This window comes from Strongylocentrotus purpuratus, unplaced genomic scaffold, assembly GCF_000002235.5.
Source record: "Strongylocentrotus purpuratus isolate Spur 01 unplaced genomic scaffold, Spur_5.0 spur5_scaffold_10, whole genome shotgun sequence".
Taxonomy (NCBI): Eukaryota; Metazoa; Echinodermata; class Echinoidea; order Camarodonta; family Strongylocentrotidae; genus Strongylocentrotus; species Strongylocentrotus purpuratus.
In genome coordinates, this window is record NW_022145595.1 from 13,602,532 (window position 1) to 13,619,857 (window position 17,326).

Consider the following 17,326-nt stretch of genomic DNA (forward strand, 5'->3'; position numbering starts at 1 on the left):
CAGATAAATTGCGTGTTCCCAAAAGGGCCTATCATAATCTCAACTTGAAATTGAAATTAAAAGTTGTTAGTGCTCGAAATGTATTACATCTTTAAGATGTTTATTCTGCTGTATTAACATTACACATATCATTTCCATATTGGACTGTAGTAAAGACTTATTATCTAATTTCCCTTTACTGTATTACATACTAGAACTTACACGGTCATTTTATTTTTGAGGACACCATAGTACAAATTCTATCGTTTTCCGCGCTAACAGACGTCAGAAGTTGTCGGTCGCGGACCGGAAGTATTATTGGTCGCTGGTTGAGCCCAATCTCCGAGCTGATGAGAATCTTGTTTGTAAACAAAAAAATAGCCCTGGGAAAGTAGTCTTTTGCAAAGCGTTTGTAATAATTTTTTTCTCATGACGTTCATATTCTTATTTTCAGAGTATTATCCAACGATTATACACTTTTTTGTTAAAAGGGAAGTCCATCCTGATATTAAAGGTACAATGTCCCATTTGCAGGCCAAAAAAATGAAAAAGTTAAATTCCAACTGCATTTGAAAGATAATACTAATTTAGAACTTCCCTAAAAAAGGTGGGGCTTGAAAATGTCTTCAATTGGAAAAATAATGACTATTAGTTGTCAAATCGACTTTAGGGCTACAGAGCCCAAAAGTAATAGTCTTGATTTTCAGAGAATTGTACCGAATGGTCATACGTTTTATGCTGCGCAAAGACTCAATCAGTTTAATCTTGGCCACCACATGAAGTGGGTTATTGATGTAGACAAATGCTCATGTACCCTTTACAACTCTTTTCATATATATGTTATTACCAAAGAAGAAAAAGTCAGTCAGTCACTCAATAGTGTCTGACAGTGAAGTCTAGCAAGTAAACGGGTTTCCTTGCATAATTTGAATATGAGGACACTGCTAACGTTTAAATTTCACAGATAGGACATACATGACATATTCATAATTCCTGCAAAGTTCTACAGCATTTGAGGTTGGCTGCAAAAGGGACATAGTACCTTTAAGTTGGATTTAACAGAAGCAGAAAAATTCGTTAAACGGGTCAGTAAAAGTTTGAGCAAAAACTGATTAAAAATAAGAAATGCATTTTGGAAGGATCTAGTCCTGAGCGATCAATCAAACACAAATTGTGACGCAAAAGATTGTACAAAATAAAAATTTCATATTTTCCCTTATTTTTTTTCTCAATCATACATTCGCCCTATAAATAATTGTTTTTTCGGCTTCTATCAAAACCAACTTAATATCAGGGTGGACTTTCCCTTTAACAATAAAGGTTATACCCGTAGGAATATTCTTTCTAATACACAATGACACCATGAAGCAGACAGAAGCGACCGAGTAAAAAATTAAAGATTTGTGAGGTCACATTTCGACCAATTAGATCTTATTAAGAGGAAAGAAATTCTGATGAAAAGACTTGTAAATATTTACAAAATTACATCAACTATAAATGTGAGCAAGCTTGGGGGAGGGGGGGGGGGGGGAGGTGGATTCGAGAAAAAAAAACGCTATTAGGGGCCAGTTATGGAGAAAGGGAAAAGGGCACTTATCAGAGGGGAACATGAAACGTTTTACAAAAGAAAAGGAACACGTGTCTAAGTAAAAAAAAAAGACAATTATCAGAGATGAAAAGGGGCATTTCTCGCACATTAAAAGGGGCACCTATAAGAATGGAAACTTTGCACTTAGTACAGGGGCAAAAGGGCACCTGCCGAGGACGGCAAGGACTCTTATTAGAAAGGAAATGAGTGCACGCGTCCAAATAAAACGGGTCCGTATCAGAGGTGAAAAGGGGAACTCACGAGCGATGAAAGGGGCACTTCTAATCTTAGTAAGGAAAAGGGGCACTTGCCATATTAAAATGGGCACGTCTTATATTTGAATAGGGGCAATTATCAGAGGTGAATGGGTCACTTATACAAAATGTGAAATGTGCACATAAAGGGACAATTATCTGAAGTAAAAGGGGTAACTTTTCCCTGCCTCCCCCTTCTACCCTTGAGCAACGCCTCTGAAACTAATAAACACGAACCTGTGCCGGCCATCAACATTAACGGGGAAGATTGGGTGGCCGGGGGGGGGGGGTGTGGAAAGGGGCACGTTTTCTTTCATGTACTCCATCAAGTGAATGGAGTTCTGAATTGTGTTTTGCCAGGGCCGCGGCCACTGCACTCCATAGATCCGTCCCTTCACAAAAATTAATAATTGAAAATGACCAACACCAACAAAAACAGCATGTCTGTTTATACTGAAGGAAATAGAACACAAAATCGGACGCCTATGTCATACCCTTTTTCCCATCAATTTCTTGTTTCAATATATGTTTGCGATCATAAGCATCCGTACCACGGTGTCTAATCAATTAAGATGCAACTCATCCGTACCGAACAATTATCAAGGCGCATAATTAAAATCAATGATTCGCACTTACCCCCCCCCCCCCCCCCCCCCCCACATCATCCTGCATTCAACCGACCTGATCCACAACGTGCTTGGTTATTCACAGCCTACAATGAATAATGCATGCATAATGATAGACAAGGTGCTTAGTTAAAATGCGAAAATCTTATAACAATTCAATATAATCCCAAAACCTCTCCCTTTGAATATGGAAGCTTGGTGCAGTGTGCAACAATGTTAATCATGAGTCGGCGCAGAGACCCATTAGGGAGTTTTTGCAAGCTCAACGCGGACGGAGAATATTGATACACGCAGTTTGCATTCTGACTATTGAAATGCTATTATTCATATCAGGTGAATGAAATAATTTTTATTAAGCAACCTCACAAAGAATCAGGCGCGGATCCACGGGCCGATTCTTCCGCCCCCCCCTTTAGTCCCCCCCCCCCCTTAGCCCACCCCCAGCCTCCCAACACGGTAAAAAAAAAAAAAGGATAATAACGTAAATGTTGCCTTTTTTTTTTAAAAACAAAAAACAAAAGCGGCCCGACCCACCCAAAAATAACATGGTTGAATCGCTGCTGAACATTTTCTCACGAACTGGGCCAAAAAATAAAAAATAAGTGCTCTTATACCATTTATTTATGTATTTTTAATTTTTTTTTTTATTTATCATCATTATTTTTATTGTTATTATTATAACTCTTATTATCACTACTTCGACAGTGTAAATGAATATTCTTCATTATGGGCAAACTATTTCAATTTACACGACTAGGCAATGAACGCACCTAAGCATGATTCTGGTTTGAGCACCTAAAGCAGACAGGGTAATTTACTTTTCAGTCGCCCCCTCCGCCCGCGTTTACCCTGATCCAGAGCCATCTTTTCACAGAGTTTGGCCAACTTGGTTTCACTCGGTTACAACTCGAACCGGGTTGACCAACTCTGTGTATAGATGGCTCTGCCCTGATCGCTCCTTCTACGCCCCAATGCGTTATCTCCGAGTCGGGAATGCTAAGCTGCTTAAACAATTCTTATGTAATCATTGCCAAATCTGTACTTTTGAGCAGGCGCTGATCCAGGATTTGTTAGGGGAGGGGGCCCAACTTTCTTATTTTTTTTTTTGCTCCCGAAAATTTGAAAAATCGCGCCGGGCGAAAAGTTACTCAGTTGGGGGGTTTAGCACATTTTTTTTGTGGGTCCTCTAAAATTTTAAAATTTGCACCCCCCCCCCCTTGAGCGCCAGGGGGGGGGGGGGGGGGGGCAACCTCCAAAAAAGGTAAAAATCACGTGATTTTACATGATTTTTTTTCTCAAAGCCACTGCTTTTGAGGTCCGGACCAGCACGTCACACCCTCTCTCGGAAAGCATACTATATATTCCCGAGATAGTCCCTTACGTCCTGAATAAAAGTATATAAGGACCTTCTGTGCGACATTTTGTATTCTATACTTCCTGAAAACTTCCAGAGCGTCATAATATATGTTCGGGTGCATTCGGGGTGCATCACACCATCGTGTACCAAGTGTCGACAAATGGACCTGGCCCTCTTTTCAGCCCGCCGCGGGATTCCGTCCGCTTTCAAACGAGGCAACGAACCCTGTATGCTGTACTGTTTGAAAAGTCACAGGCAGGCGAAGCCCTCGACGGGGCTCGACGGCCCCTCCATCACGCATTGGTTGCCAATCGAAGGCCTGCGATTCCTCCAGCTTCAAAGGCATTGTTAACAATGTTAAATCTGAGATGCATGGCCCTACGTTGTATCAGTGTCTGTGATATGGTGTAATATTGAAGCCCTTAACAAATTGCTTTAAAATGATCATGAAGTGTCTCAAAAAAGTAAAAATCTTTGAGTGACCGGTTTTACCATACTCATTTTCCCCAATAGACTGTAGTGTTATAACAACTGTTAGGAAAATTCAAAATTTGATTTCGATTTGCAGTCATAAACATCTTGATATTCTAACAGGCGATCGGCTTGTAAAATTCATGGAATTCCTGAATGACCTACGGATATATAATTATGATTGTAGCATGAGCTAAATCAAGGATTTTGTTTAAGAATCTAAGGCAAAGTTTCCGGACCCCTTTAAGCTTCTGCATACCCCTGCTGCCTGCCCAGTGTACGGTAGAGTCGCCGACCACCAAAATGGTAGGCTTTCCCGACCTAAATGAAGAAGAAAAAAAAATCACCCGGCAGCCTCGTGTTTCTTCATTACAATTCAACCCTCTACAATAAAAAAGAAAAGAAAAAAACGGGCCGCTACCTAACCCTCCAATCCTGACCTTTCCCGTCAAAGTTACCCCCCCCCCCCAAAAAAAAAAACAAAAAAAAAAACAAAAACAGTCCAAATCTACCCCCTAGGTTGCGAACAACGACAAGATGCCCGAAATTTAGCCCGAAAGCCGTATTTCGACGTTGCAGAACAGACTTGCTCTATCACGATAATACGGAAAAGCAAGGTAAACACAACATGGCGAATGGTTAATATTTATTTATTTATTCTCTTTTATTTGTTTGCGGTAAGTTAACATCAACAATACTTCGTTGTATATTGGATATGATTATAACTACATTTCCTTATCATTTTAAGGCTTCATAAAAAGCAATTACCAATGACACGATTTAGACTGTTCAGCTGTTCAACAATCTATTAACCAATTTGGATTATCGCCAACCCCAAAACCAAGGGTGTCGATTTGTATCCTCGGTTGGGGGGGATGATAGGTGCCAAAATATTTCGGCAATGGATCAAAGCAACCAAGAGGTAGAAGCGTGTGGCAGGTTGCACCCTCTCCCTTCCAAGTTATTAACTTTTTCAAGTCACCCTCAATAAAGATAACATTTCAGAGAATATCCATGTGGGTCCCACATGGGCTTGCTACCTGGGTTATTATCCTCTCAAGCATATAGGAAGGATTTTATTTTAGGAGGCGGTAGTGAGCATCTCCTAGGGCGAAGCGCGCAAGCTCGGACGTTTCATTGAATTATTAAAGAACGAAGATGATTTGTTGTACCATTCTCGAAATTAATCCTTGTCTGAATTCAGTCCCCCCCCCCCCCTTTCCGCGCGAAGCGCGGAAGCTTTGATATTTCATTAAATTATTATAAAAAGAAGACGATTCGTTGTACCATTCTCGACTTTTAATCCTTGTCTGAATTCAGTTCCTTCCCCCCTTTCATTAAATTATTATAAAAAGAAGACGATTCGTTGTACCATTCTCGACTCTTAATCCTTGTCTGAATTCAGTTCCCCCCTTCCCGCATTTTTGCGCTTCGCGCTTAACATTTACTAAGCTCGTTGCTTTTTAACGCTGCGGCTTTGCATTTCTATGATGCTGTTGATTGAATAAATTGAATAAATTCATCAATTCCTGATGAAGCCGTATGAGCGAGAATTCAATTTATTCTTGTCTCATATAATTACGGTTGTTTCATTTACTACGTTTTTTTTTTTTATATATGTATGTATTATGAAAATGAGATAGCAAAATGTGTTTATTGATGGTCATTTTGCAAGTAATAACCATTAACTTCTTTCATCGGGCTCTCATCTTTAATTTTTTACTTTTTTTTTATGGTGAATTATTGGGGGGGGGGATGATTGTACAGGCCACCCCCCCCCCCACCTGAAATATTGGGGGGATATATCCCCCATCCCCCCCCCCCCCCGGGATCGACACCCATGCCCAAAACATTCAGCCTTTCTTGTTTTATTAATATCTATCGATTTATCAGACTAATAATGTCAGCAATATCTTATATAATGATCTAACTTTTCTTGCTACGCCACGTAACTGAACTTAGGATGATTTCTCGCTCTTCTTAAAATATCGAAATTCTTCTCAGAATGTGCCTCGTTAGCATTACATGTAGGTGCCTGTACAGACTGCCGACTCACACTCCTGTTAGGGGAAGCCTCAACCCAGAGTTGCTTTTCTAGAGAACTATTAATACAATCAAATATATCATTATGGTGTATATCGGTCTTAATTTTCATACATACACCACCTCCTCTCCGTCTGTCTCCGATCATCTAATGTATCCTGTCTTATGCCAAAGCATTCAACTGAAACTACACCATGGAGTATGGAAGCATTTATTCAAGTTTCACTAATGTGTGGAAGACTTTGGTTGAGTGTCCGCAGCATTATTCTTAAGCAGGCAGTCATAATACACTTTGTAGGAGTTAAAAAGTTTCGCGTTACACATTTGTTTTCCACCCTTCGTTCACATACACGTACGGGCACACTTTGCGTGAGGGCCATGAGGGCCTCTTGCCCAGCAATATATTGTCCGGATGAAGAAAAAAAAGGCATGCCCTTTATTATGGAAAAAAGTTATTTAGTCATCGATATACACAAAATAAAATGTAAAGTTTTATATTCGGTCATCTTGTTGCCAGGAATCATCCTGATTTATTTGACGAATTCAAAATTGAAAAAAAAAATTGAAATAAAATTTTAAACCATTCATACTGAAAAATGAACTCTTAATTTGTTTCTTTTTAATAAATAATTATTTGTATATTACCGTGATGGAGGATTATCCACATTTATTTTTTTGCTGTATCTATCTGGAACGTTTCTACAACTATAGGTCTGTAATATACTGGAGAGCCACCATTTCAAATATTTGGAATAGTGTCTATGAAGCTGGAATTTATAAGGCGAAATATGCCATAACTTTTACATCTATCTGTCAAAACCATATTGTGACGTAGGCTTTGTTCATTGTCTCCAAAGAACAGGCGGACGGTTAATCAAAACAAAACCTATTACCTTCTCCATCATATTCATGTTAGTTATATCTCATGGTGTATATATTGGGCTGCAATCTACAAGCCCAGCTTTTCAGCAGTCCCCTCTGCCAACCTGTTTTATATGCCTGTCGTACACTGTGGGCCAATTACCAACATATTGTTAACTTTCATTGTTTTACTATGTACAATGCGATCCCATGTACTTTATTTATTTTGTTGGAAATGGAAATAAACGAAATGAAATGAAATGGTGTACCCCTCCCTCTTCAAGTACTTACGTCACTAGAAAACCCATACAAACTGCCTGTCAAAGCTGTGCTTAAGTAAGACTCATTACTCCACTGAGATTTCTTTGTGTACCTATTAAGGGTAACAATAGCAACAACTGAATAGAGCAGAACAGCTGAATAGCCTGACACCGCGCAACCTTTCTTGTAAGGCAATACGTTAACATACTCGCAATAGAAAGGACGATGATAGCCATGGAAAGTTGCGAGGTAGCACTTTTGTTGATGAAAGTCTGCGAGGCTTGAAAAATTGCAACTTATGTCAGGAAATTGTTACTGTGCCACACGAGGTCCGTGTCCGATGCACAAGGCGTTATACCACTACCACTAATTACGCCAAATGATGTTCAAGTCAAGAGAATCCATGCAAAAGTAAGTATTGAACTACAGATAACGACGGCTGCGATTTTATGGCTGGAGTGGTCAAGCAAAATATAATTTTCTTTAAAGATGTCATCATTTTGTTAACACTATATCCTCTCGCCTGAAACGAGCATTCCAAGACAAGGATATTGGTGTTGCCGTCAGAAGCCCTACCACCAGGGCCGTAGCCAGAGTTTGATGTTCAGGGGGAGGGGGGGGGGGGCACATACATGAAATTGATCGACGTCCTGGAAAGGGATCTAAAAAAGTTCAACCGATCTAGGAATTTTGTTCGGAGGCACGTGCCCCCCCCCCCCGTGGCTAGGGGCCTGCCTACCACACTAAAACGTAGGTTAGTCCATCCAAAAGACCAAAATCCAAGAGAGGAAAAGCCCGCCCCCCCCCCACTCTGGGAACGGAGGGACCGCATGCGTGTTCCCAAAATCTCCGGTTCGTAACAAAAGAAAAAGGTCTACCCATATTGACATTACATTCCGGACTTATGCTGATAAGGGGGGGGGGGGTGTGCTGAAAAGGCTCGTATAACAAAAGAAAAAGGTCTACCCGTTGACTTTACACACCGAACTTATGCTGAAAGGGGGGGGGGGGGGGGGTGCTGGGAACACGTATATGCATAACCTAAATAACACTGAGTGGGGGCCGGGAGGAAAAGTGTACAAGATTACTTGCACACATTGTAACAATAATGTTTGTCAAACTGGCAGAACTCTTAATGAGCGACTAATAAGGGAGTTTACAGATAGCACATGATACAAATGACCCCAAATATCCACAGATTTTTTACACATGGAGAAGTTCCACTTTGAGCATCTTAGAATAATAACTGCCAAAGTCCTAGATGTACGTGCTTCATGAATACCTTTTGTTTGTCCTCTTGAAAAGAATACTTCCACCTGCGTATCATAGAATGTACCGTTGGTGCATAAATGAATAATGTTACATAACTTTCATGAGCTCATATCCAGTATTCATCTCTGTGGGTTTTACCATTTTGGTACAAATGACCTTTATCTGCCCATGCGCAGATTGAACTGGCTTATTAAAAGAACACAAAAGAGCCCTCAGATTGAGTATCCCATTCAGCTTTAGCCGAAAACACAGGACATTGGATGGGATGATGCCCTCATTAGTGACTTTGAAAATAACTTCTGGTCAAGAAAGGTGAAAAAAGAGTCAATATGGATTAAGAGGATTAATCCTACACTAAACAGGGACTCTGGATACCTATTGTCACCTATCTTGGGTCCAGTGATCGCAAGACACCAGGTAGCACTGAGAAAACGTGTGACTGATCACTTGGCTTGAGGAAATCCACAGGAGTGATCGAAAGCTTGCCCACATAATTCAAGGTTGGTAGAAGTTTTAAACATTTCATTATATGATTATCCCAAACCGATGAAAGTTTTCATTTGTTTGTGTAGATCGATAGGCCAGTTTTCTGTCGAAAGTCTCCGAGTCGATTTCGGCCAAATCCGAAACGTTGTGATACGCCATATATCCCACCTTGATTCGAGGTTAATGTCGTTGGCTATAGATTGCACCTTAAATGGCTCAATAGGCCATTTTTTGTTTGTGAAGTGTCTCGATTCGAATTATTCTATTCACCTATTTTACGAATAATTGTATTTTAGTCATCAGAATGCAAATTTCATAATCGTGTCGTTAGGTAGGGCAAGCCATAATGTTAAATCCTACCCAGCAACAACTAACGTATGCAAGCCGCATTCTGGCTATTGGGATACACTTATTCGTAACAGGTAAATGAAATAGTTCGTAACGAGGCACGTTTCAAAGGCTTACCATTAAACTAGGCCATTTACGTAATGTAACCAAATTTAATACACAGGTCTTTGTGAAGTGCCTCATTACAAATTATGTCATTCAACTGATGAGAATAATAGTATTCCAACAGTTAGAATGCAAACTGTATATGATAAGCGTTGCTAGGCAGGCCCGGATCCATGGGGCGGGGGGGGGGGGGACGGACCTGGTTCCCCCGGGCAAAACAAAACAAAAATTGTCACGAATTAGGCACACACAAACGAAAATAGTGCTCTTACCCCTCCCCTCCCCTCCCCCCCCCCCCCCGCTTATTCACCGACTGGCTAAGTCCTGAAAAATTGGACCTTCCCCCCTAAAAAAATTGCCTCTTACCCCCCCCCCCCCCTCTTGCCGTCCGCTGGATCCACCACTGTTGCTAGCTAGGTAGGGCAAGCCATAGTATACAAATATACACTGCCTTGAGAGGTTCTGGTTAAAACTATGCGCAAGAGGTGACTCCAATAGTACTATTTGCTGAGGGGCACAGCCCCGAAGCAAATGGTACTTTTGGAGTCACCGAGGCCCATAGTTTAACCAGTACCTCGAATAGAAGGCATGGTATATATGTTTTATATCCTGCATCAATTTTTTTTTTTCAACTCCCAAATAGTAAACCAAAATATAACTCTCATATAGTACTTTCTAAGAATAGGTCAAATATTTCTGGTCATGTGACGAGCTCTCAATCAATCAATCAATCAAAAGCCAACAAATTTTTGATGCAGGATTTAAAATAGAATATATTTAGAGGCACTTCACATTACAAAAATATCCTATTGGCTACTTTATGAATAAAATCTATTCCAATGATTCCTCGTGTCCACCTGGCTAATGTCCGTTGCATACGTGGCGACGTTTTGTTTGCGTTGTCACCTGCGCTAATCGGGCCTGTGAAGGCAATCATATTACAAAAGTTTCTCTCCCTGACTTCTGGTTACTAGCCATTTCATTCACCTGCTATGGAAAATAGCATCTCTACATCGATGTGATCCACTTCGCATACATGAGTTGTTGCTATGTCGGTAAATCTTTAGGCAGGCTTAATTGTCAAGAGAAACTTTTGTTTAAAACGTTTGTATAAAATTATCAAACGAGTCTATTGAAGTATTATACAAATATACACTGCCTTGAGAGGTTCTGGTTAAAACTATGCGCAAGAGGTGACTCCGATAGTACTATTTGCTGAGGGGCGCAGCCCCGAAGCAAATGGTACTTTTGGAGTCACCGAGGCCCATAGTTTAACCAGTACCTCGAATGGAAGGCATGGTATATTTGTTTTATATCCTGCATCAAAAATTTATAAAAAAAAAAAAAAAAAAAAAAAAAAAACATTTTTGGGAAAAAAAAATTTAGAACAAAAAAAAATGTCAATTTTTATCTAAAATGATTTAAAATATTTTGTTTTCATTGAATTAAGATTTGAAAAAAATAATTGATTCAATTAAAAAAAAAAAAAAATAAATAAAAAATTTCAACTCCCAAATAGTAAACCAAAATAGTACTCTCATATAGTACTTTCTAAAAATAGCTCAAATATTTTTGGTCATGTGACGAGCTCTCAACCAATCAGAAGCCAACAAATTTTTGATGCAGGATATAAACACAAATATGCCATTATTTCAAGTAGGCCTATTGTTTTTGTTACTGTTTGGATTTTTTCTTCTTATCACTATCACATGGTGCGTCAACTACCGCACCAGTCGCTGACGCTTACGTCAGACATTTGGCGCATCGCGTGCAGTGAGTTTTTTCATTGTCTCTCCAAGTTTACCGTTTTGCCAGTGAGTTTCAATTGTTTTCATATTCCACTCTTTGTGTTTCAATCCTTTGAGTATCATTCACTCCAGCGCTTCACTTGATAACACTTGATATTAATCATCATCCTTTTTATGTGAGGATGTCGCTTATATCTTATTGAAAAGTTGTAGTATCGCCCCTCTCTCTTTTTTTTTGAGAAATGTAACCTTTAAATTGTATTTCATGTATCTTCATATGATATGTTAACATTTTTAGAATGTAAAGTACGCTTGCGTTTGATGAAATTAATCATAACCATTATTTTAAAAAATGATATTGTTTTCGCTCGGGGCTTTTCTTCTATATTTTTTAATTTCTTGTCTTTTTGGGGGGTCAAACTTGAACTTAACCGGGGTAATAATCTGTAAAACGCTATGAGAGGGTCTTCGGTCCTGGAAAGCGCTATATAAGAACTAGCTATTATTATTATTAATTTTAAGTCGAGGGGGATTCTGGTCTTGAGGGGGGGGGGGGGGGGTGCCGCTGAAGCCTCGAAACCCCTACCCGTTTTTGAAGGGTTTCGGGCGGATTTTTCTCGAAGTAAATCCCATTTTTTAAAGTTCTTTGAAAAAGCGGACCCATGTTTAGGGAATTTTTGTGTGAAAAAGTTACCCATTAGAGCGCCACCCCCAGGTATGTCTTAATATATGAGTACCCCCCCCCCCCCACCCAGTTGATTTATAGTCGTAGCAGAGCGTTGCTAAAGATTTTAAAACGATAAGCTTATATTGTAAGCATAAGAGAATATACTACACTAAATAATGAAGCTGTGAACTGGCATTTAAATGATGAACATATTTTTTGCTGTATGCACACACCATTCCCTTCCACCCGTCCTATCTTTTTTTCTCTCTCTCTCTCTCTGTCTCACCGCATCAATCAGCGTAGGGAAGTGCTAATATGCATTTCGTATCATTTCAAAACAGCGCCAACGGGCTGAAAGGGAAAGTGTACTTGAATATAATAACCCGACAATAATCATCTCTCGGAACACACCGTCACCTCTGCACACGGCACCAGCGTTACGTCGGACCTAAGAATCCACCAATCAGAGACGTGATTGGTATGATATTGCGCGGACATGCCGAAAGTAGCACACCGATCATGCCGTGTCAACCAACTAGCGCATTTCCATACACTTTTTCCTCCCCCATTGTCAAGTATATAACATTTTTATACACATCTATTTTTGTTTTTAACCTACCCGTAATTTCCCCATTTTTATCCATCCCCTTTTAACGACATTATCGTCCAAAAGTCACTTGTAAATCATGGGACTGTGGTTTTTCTTCGGAGAAGATTCGCAGCGTATGAGCACGGAGTAATCTTTTTTTATCTACCTCCCGTAGCCGTGAATGAAATTGCTATCGGATTCGTTACCCGCTACGAGCGAAAACGTGTGCCGTCATTTTGATTCGTCGCCCGAGCCTAACCGAGCTAAAGTCAGATTTTCGCGAGGATTGTCGTCCACCGGAGCAAAGTTTCCTACCCGACCATTGGCTTTCACCATTTTTTTCTTTACCAGAGAAAAGGAGAGTGAGAAAGAGAGAATCGGAAGACAGCAGAACGTAGAGCGAGTGTTTTAAGCCCCGTACATTACCCGAAGCTGGAAGGCTAGTCGAGTCGTTACGAGGCGGGCGAGATCAGGCGAGGATCAACATTAATCCGCGACTAGGTTTTCGTCCCTGTGACGGGACTAACTCGGAGGGAGAGGGAGAGAGTGAGCGAGAGAGGGAAATAAAAAAAAAAGTCGATAAGCCTTTCGTATACAACCCAGCCTAAAGACGAACAAAAAACATGAACACCATCCGCGCATTCGAAAGCTTCGTCGAAGCGAGCAACGCACGGAACACCCAGCCGAGTTCAGCGACGTCGCATAACGACATCGGGCATGAGACCCCCTGTGATCGAACTCCTCACTGCTCGACGATAGGACATCAGAGCACACCAGACAGTGTCGGTAAGTAGTATACCCTCAATTTCTCCTTTACTCCAACAATCCATTTTTCTTCACCTGCCCGTCGATTCTGATCATCATCTGTTTCAATTTCCAAACCACTCAGTTTCATTTTCTTATCAATCAATATATTGATTTCATACTTCAACGAATATCCGCAATGTCACATTTATTTGTTGGACCTATCTAGTATGATCCAACCAAAGCAATTTGTAATTGCATGATAGATATATCGTGCCTTTTCTTGTTTATATTTTGCTCCTCATCACAATGTAGACAGATGATCCTATCCATGATTACTTTCTCATTTATTTATCAGTTAAAACACTATTTTTCATTTTCATTTTCGTTCTCTCCGTCATCTGACAAACAAAGATATATTATTATTCTTATCATCAATTTCATATGGCTTACATTGTGTCCAAAAGGCATTACACATGGAAAGAATCCCTTTAGCATGTGTTTATTGAAATTTATCAAAATCAATCAGTAAATACTTTGATATCAACTCTTTGATATGTAAATTTTGGTTATTTAATGTTTTATAAATTTCTTTTTTTATAATATTATATAATTTACGTTTTCTTTTGGTAAAAACAAACTAAAACTAAATATGATAAGAATCATAATTTTGAACAAAATGAAATGATATCGACTTCAGCTATTTAAAGCGACCCCTTCATTGTAATGTATTGGATTCCATTCACTGACTCCATTTCTTAATGCTTCTTCTGATATTTAAATAGTTGTATACCCAGTATCCTTTCTCTAATATCTATTTTTTAAAGTAATGAAGCTAATTAAAGTTAAAGAGTAAACATTAGAACTGAATACTATTCGTTGATATTTGCCTCTTTCCTCTTGAATTTAGATTCGAATTCATAAATCGCAATCCGTGATTGAGTTTGGATAGTTCATTATTTCAGTTAAATCAGACACTAAATATGAGGTTACCGACTTCAAGATATGCATGCATAACAAATAAAATATGCTTTATACATATATTTAAAGAATTAGTATTATTTTGAAACTGATAATAATCAAAGTTTTAGCCAATGCCAATGGAGCCATTTTATCCAATTCTAATAAATTTCAAAATTAGCAAAACATAATTTCATTAGAGGAATTTTAATAATTCCAAGACTAGATCTTGCTCTTGCTTGCAAAAATAGTTACATAGCAGCAGCAACAACAACAAGACAACAACAACTACTGTTACTACCACTACTATTACCTCCAATATTACTACTACCACTACTATTACTACTACTATTACTACTACTTCTACTACTATGACTACTACCACTACTATTACCACTACTATTACTACTACCACTACTATTACTACAACAACTACTACTACTACTACTACTACTACTACTAATTCTACTACTATTACTATTACTACTACCACTACTATTACTACTACTACTACTACTACTACTTCTACTACTACTACTACTACTACTACTACTGCCCAGGGAAAAAATTAATATTTATTTTTCGGGGGCTACTTTTCAAGCTTGCATGCATGAAAATAACAATTTAAAATTTGTTTTGCATTGAACTCTATGCAAATTTACAGGGGCTATTTTCTGATTTTCGGGGGCTATTTTGGGCATTTCGGGGGCTAATTCGCCCCGAGCCCCCGTGTATTTTTTTCACTGCTACTGCCACCACGACCACGACCACCACCCCTACCACCACCACAACTACTAATACTATTTATTCTCCTCCTCTACCTTATCTTCCTCCTACTGCTATTCCTCCACCTACTACTACTACTACTACTACTACTACTACTGCTAATACTATTTTACTACTACTACTACTACTACTACTGATACTACTACTACTGATACTACTACTACTGATACTACTACTACTTCTACTACTATATTACTACTACTACTTACTATACTATTCTACGACGACGACGACGACGACGACTACTACTACTAATACTACTACTGCTACTTATACTACTACTACTACTACTACTACTACTGCGAGTAGAGGTCTTGCTTTTCCAATATGTATATAGTCTAAAGACCAAATTATATGGTTAGTTTTCAATAGTTATGCTGTGATATTCAAATCGTTTGGTATTTTACTCTACCACCAATTTCTCTCCGAGCCTATATAATATGTTAAGTTAAATCTATGGGGGATTGGCATCATACAATATACGTTCGTCATATCATCACAAATTTCAAAATATTAGAGAGACGTTGAAGACTTTTCATTGAAATCGTTTTGAAATTCTATATTCAAAGTAAAAGAAAGGCTGTACATTAGGACCTTGTGTGTGGCAGATATTTAGCATTCTACTTGGCAAGTTCTATAATAAGCTTTACTACTACTACTTCTACTACTTCTACTTCTCCATTTTATTTTACATCATTATTTTTTTTCCGACGCAATTTTCAAATATGGCTAATGATACTTTGTGCAATTACCTTCTTTGAAGAAAAAAAAACTCGAAAGAAATTAGTTTGCATCATACATATTTTTAATATTAAACGAATTCTATTGTGTCCCCCCCCCCCCAAAAAAAAAAAAAATCACTTTGATAAATAATTCCCATCCAGAATGCAGGATGACATAGCCTATTCACCTTACATTCTTGATATAAATTACGTACCCTGGGCTATAGAGAGTCTACACATCTTTGTTGACTGATAACGAAATCACTACATTAATGTTTGTGGATACATAAATACATATAATAGCATTAACAGATACAGATACAGAATATCATAATATCCCTCTTGCCCCCTTCCCCCTCTGACTGCAATGCGGATGTCATCCCCAGAGGGGGATACAAATCGGATCTTTAAAAACCACTATTTCACGCTCCTTCGCTTCCGCAATTGCCCCCTCTAACATTCAGCCTTGCTTGACCGATATTATAGGCGATGAATCACGCGGCATCCAGGCCGAGTGCATGGTGGTGTAGCAAATTTTCACCGATTTCCAAATCAGTGTGTATAGTCGCTGCCGATTTAATAATAAACACTTTTAATTTGATTTTAATTGATTATGACCAAAGTCTATTCCATGAGCGATATTGTTATTTGTTAAACCACTACAAAGGATGAATTGTAATGAGATTTTTACATTGTTGACCTGGGTTTGGTACCGATAAACACAAATCTTTTTACCGTTCCTCAAAAGTGTACACAATTTTCTTTTTTAAATCATAACTTGATTTGATTTATTTGATTTATTTGATTTATTTATTTCTGTTTGATTTTCTTTTGCATTTTTACAAATATATAACAAACAAATATTGCAAATTTACACATGACAAAAGAATATATGTAGAATAAAGTAAGGCTGGCTGTAACTAATCGAAAACATCAAACAGGAGGGTTGACAAAATAAGCAAAGCTTGATAGTATGACCACCCTCAAAGGATACATAATAATACAAATATGGAGGAACAAAATATTGTTAAAGGGGAAAAAGACAGAAAAAGAAGGGGAAAAAAAAGAAAGAAAGAGGGGATGCACATCAATATTCACAGACTTATGTGGTAGTTGGATTTTAATTTTAACTTTGTCTAATAACATTATCTAATAACTTTATTTGATATAAACTGTGTAGTTCCGTGAATACCACAGAAAAGCAATGACTACTGGCCAGAATATGAATATCGTGCAAGCATTGTTTTCAATGTGCTTACGCGTATTACCTATCAATATTTTTTCGTGAATGAAACTTGATAATTATCATTAACCTCATTATCACCGTTATCAGTCGTAGAACGTGGTATCACTGAAACTGTTTTTAATTATTATCGCATTAGTATTATATAGATTGCTATTCGTGTATTAGTCCTGCGTAATTATTGATTCTCTTAATACTTTTGTATGTGTCACTTAA

General features: G+C 38.5%; 1 protein-coding gene across 1 annotated transcript in view; it reads left to right on the forward strand.

Annotated features, from left to right (window-relative positions):
- The first annotated feature begins 12,404 nt into the window (after nt 1-12,404).
- The window catches only part of LOC582509 (pituitary homeobox x), a 39,015-nt gene continuing 34,093 nt past the window's right edge, over nt 12,405-17,326 (forward strand). Inside the window, exon 1 of the mRNA XM_782456.5 lies at nt 12,405-13,441. Coding sequence (XP_787549.2) covers nt 13,279-13,441 — 163 coding nt within the window. The 5' untranslated portion in view covers nt 12,405-13,278. The remainder of the gene's footprint in view (nt 13,442-17,326) is intronic.